The 1,960-nt window shown below is 39.0% G+C and overlaps 1 protein-coding gene across 2 annotated transcripts in view; it reads right to left on the bottom strand.

Annotated features, from left to right (window-relative positions):
• LOC111500306 (heterogeneous nuclear ribonucleoprotein 1-like) overlaps positions 1 to 1,960 on the bottom strand; it is a 3,003-nt gene continuing 1,043 nt past the window's right edge. For both annotated transcript variants that reach the window (XM_023152042.1, XM_023152041.1), the window contains 2 exons: positions 613 to 1,762; positions 1 to 492 (listed from right to left, as the gene is read on the bottom strand). In XM_023152042.1, the coding sequence (XP_023007810.1) occupies positions 479 to 492; positions 613 to 1,762 (1,164 nt within the window). In that variant the 3' untranslated portion in view covers positions 1 to 478. The remainder of the gene's footprint in view (positions 493 to 612; positions 1,763 to 1,960) is intronic.

A 1,960-nucleotide genomic window follows, 5' to 3' on the forward strand; every position in this document is an offset into this window, starting at 1 on the left:
TGGCCATACAAAATAGATAAAGAGATCTGAAATGAATTCCCCAACACAACAAACTCAAACAACTTGTTCATCATCATCTGTGTTCTTATACCAAAAACAAAAACAAAAACAAAAACAAAAAAAAAATGATCTGTTTACTCAAAACATCACTCTATTACACCTCAATCAATCCCAACAACACAACTCTACCACTTGCTAACGAAAAAAAAACGCAAATGCAAACGAAAAATTACAGTATTTGATTTCGGTCGTCGTCGTCGTCGTCATCTGTCTCCTTTCTTCTTTCCAAATCTATGTTTATGTATTGCTTGCCTTTTTCGTCGAGGAACCGAGTCTAGAGTGTGTTATCAGATCAGTGTTCCCTTTTTAGCTCATCAGCTGAACGAGCGGTATAAAAATTACGAATCCGAATCCGAATCCAAATCCTTCTTCGTATCATGTTTCATTCATTGCAACTATATTTTCAATTTATCTTCTTCTACGCAGCAATTCCTATTCACAACAATAATCAAATGCCAAATGGTTCTATTTTCAGGTAAATTCAGAGTCGCAAGTCGAGACGCTATAATGAAAACGTGACTATAAATAAAATAAAGCAAAGGGTGTGTTTACCTCTAGTTGATTGTCTGCTCGAAATGTCGTAATTTGCTAGAGAACTCTCTGAACTTTTGGTTGGATCATCTGAAGCGAGGTTACCAAGACCATAACCAAAAGCCATAGAATCATCGAGTTCAGGAGTGGTAGACTGCCAAGTTACATCATTGTGCACGACTTGATCACGATATAATTCCCTGTATGACCTCTCGAAACCATTGGTTGTTTCAGCAAATGCTTTTCGTGTTGCATTCGAGACTACATTTCCTCCATAGCCTCCTCTGAACCCGACGCCATTGTCTCGAACTGCATATCCATTATCAGGAACATTCTCCCCTCCAACATGATTAGAAACAGCAGGCAAATTCCAATTATCATCGTTATTTCCATATGCCACTCTGAAGTTACCCATTCCAGAGACAGAAGAGTTCACGGAAGCAGTGCTCATACTTCCATTTCCCCAGACATTCCACGTACTCGAGTTTAACGGAGAATCGCCTCGTCCATTTCCTCCGCTATAGCCAATCGGGGCAATGTACCTATTCGAATTGCCATTATAATAGGAACTCAACATTTGTTCCTGTGCTTGACTATTCATAATGTTCATAGTCCTACCATAGCCTTGCCTCAGCCCTTGCTCAAAATTCAAACCTAAAGGAGGAACCCCGGTTCGAGGGCTAAGAAAAGGACTCAACCTACCATCGGACCGCATTCCAATACCTCCGAGAGGACTCATATTATAGCCTTGAGTATAGTTGTTAAGAAATCCACTAGCTCTACTCATACCGAAGTTATATCCTACAAGAGGGCTCCGGTTAGGCCCTGGGGTTTGCTCTTTTGGGATTGCTCTTTTAACCTCAACCATTTTTCCATTGAGTTCATGAAAGGTTTTATGCAGCACACGGTCGACGACCTCCTCCGAGTCGTACGTAATGAAGCCAAAACCTCTCGGCCTTTGCGTGCTGTGATCATACATAACAACAACATCAGTGATTGTGCCAAACTGATCAAAGTACTTCTGAAAGTCTGCCTCTGTGACTGTTGAAGCTAAACCTCCAACAAAAATCTTTTTCGTTCGTCCCGAGCTAGGAGAACCTTGAATGCTACTACCAATGTTTCTATTCAACATGTTCTGATCATCCTTTGGAACAGCCTTTTTAGCTTCAACCTAATAATTGAAAGCCACATTTAACAAGAACACAACTCAAATTTCACATATTCTAATCCTACAAATTGCATCCACAGAATACATCACATCTAAATTTATACAGAATTGCCAAGAACAGGAATCAAATGTTGAAAAATGTATGATCGGAGAAAAAAAAAAAAAAAAAAAAAAAAAAAAAAAAAAAAAAAAAAAAAAAAA

This window comes from Cucurbita maxima, unplaced genomic scaffold (assembly GCF_002738345.1).
Source record: "Cucurbita maxima cultivar Rimu unplaced genomic scaffold, Cmax_1.0 Cma_Scf00028, whole genome shotgun sequence".
Taxonomy (NCBI): Eukaryota; Viridiplantae; Streptophyta; class Magnoliopsida; order Cucurbitales; family Cucurbitaceae; genus Cucurbita; species Cucurbita maxima.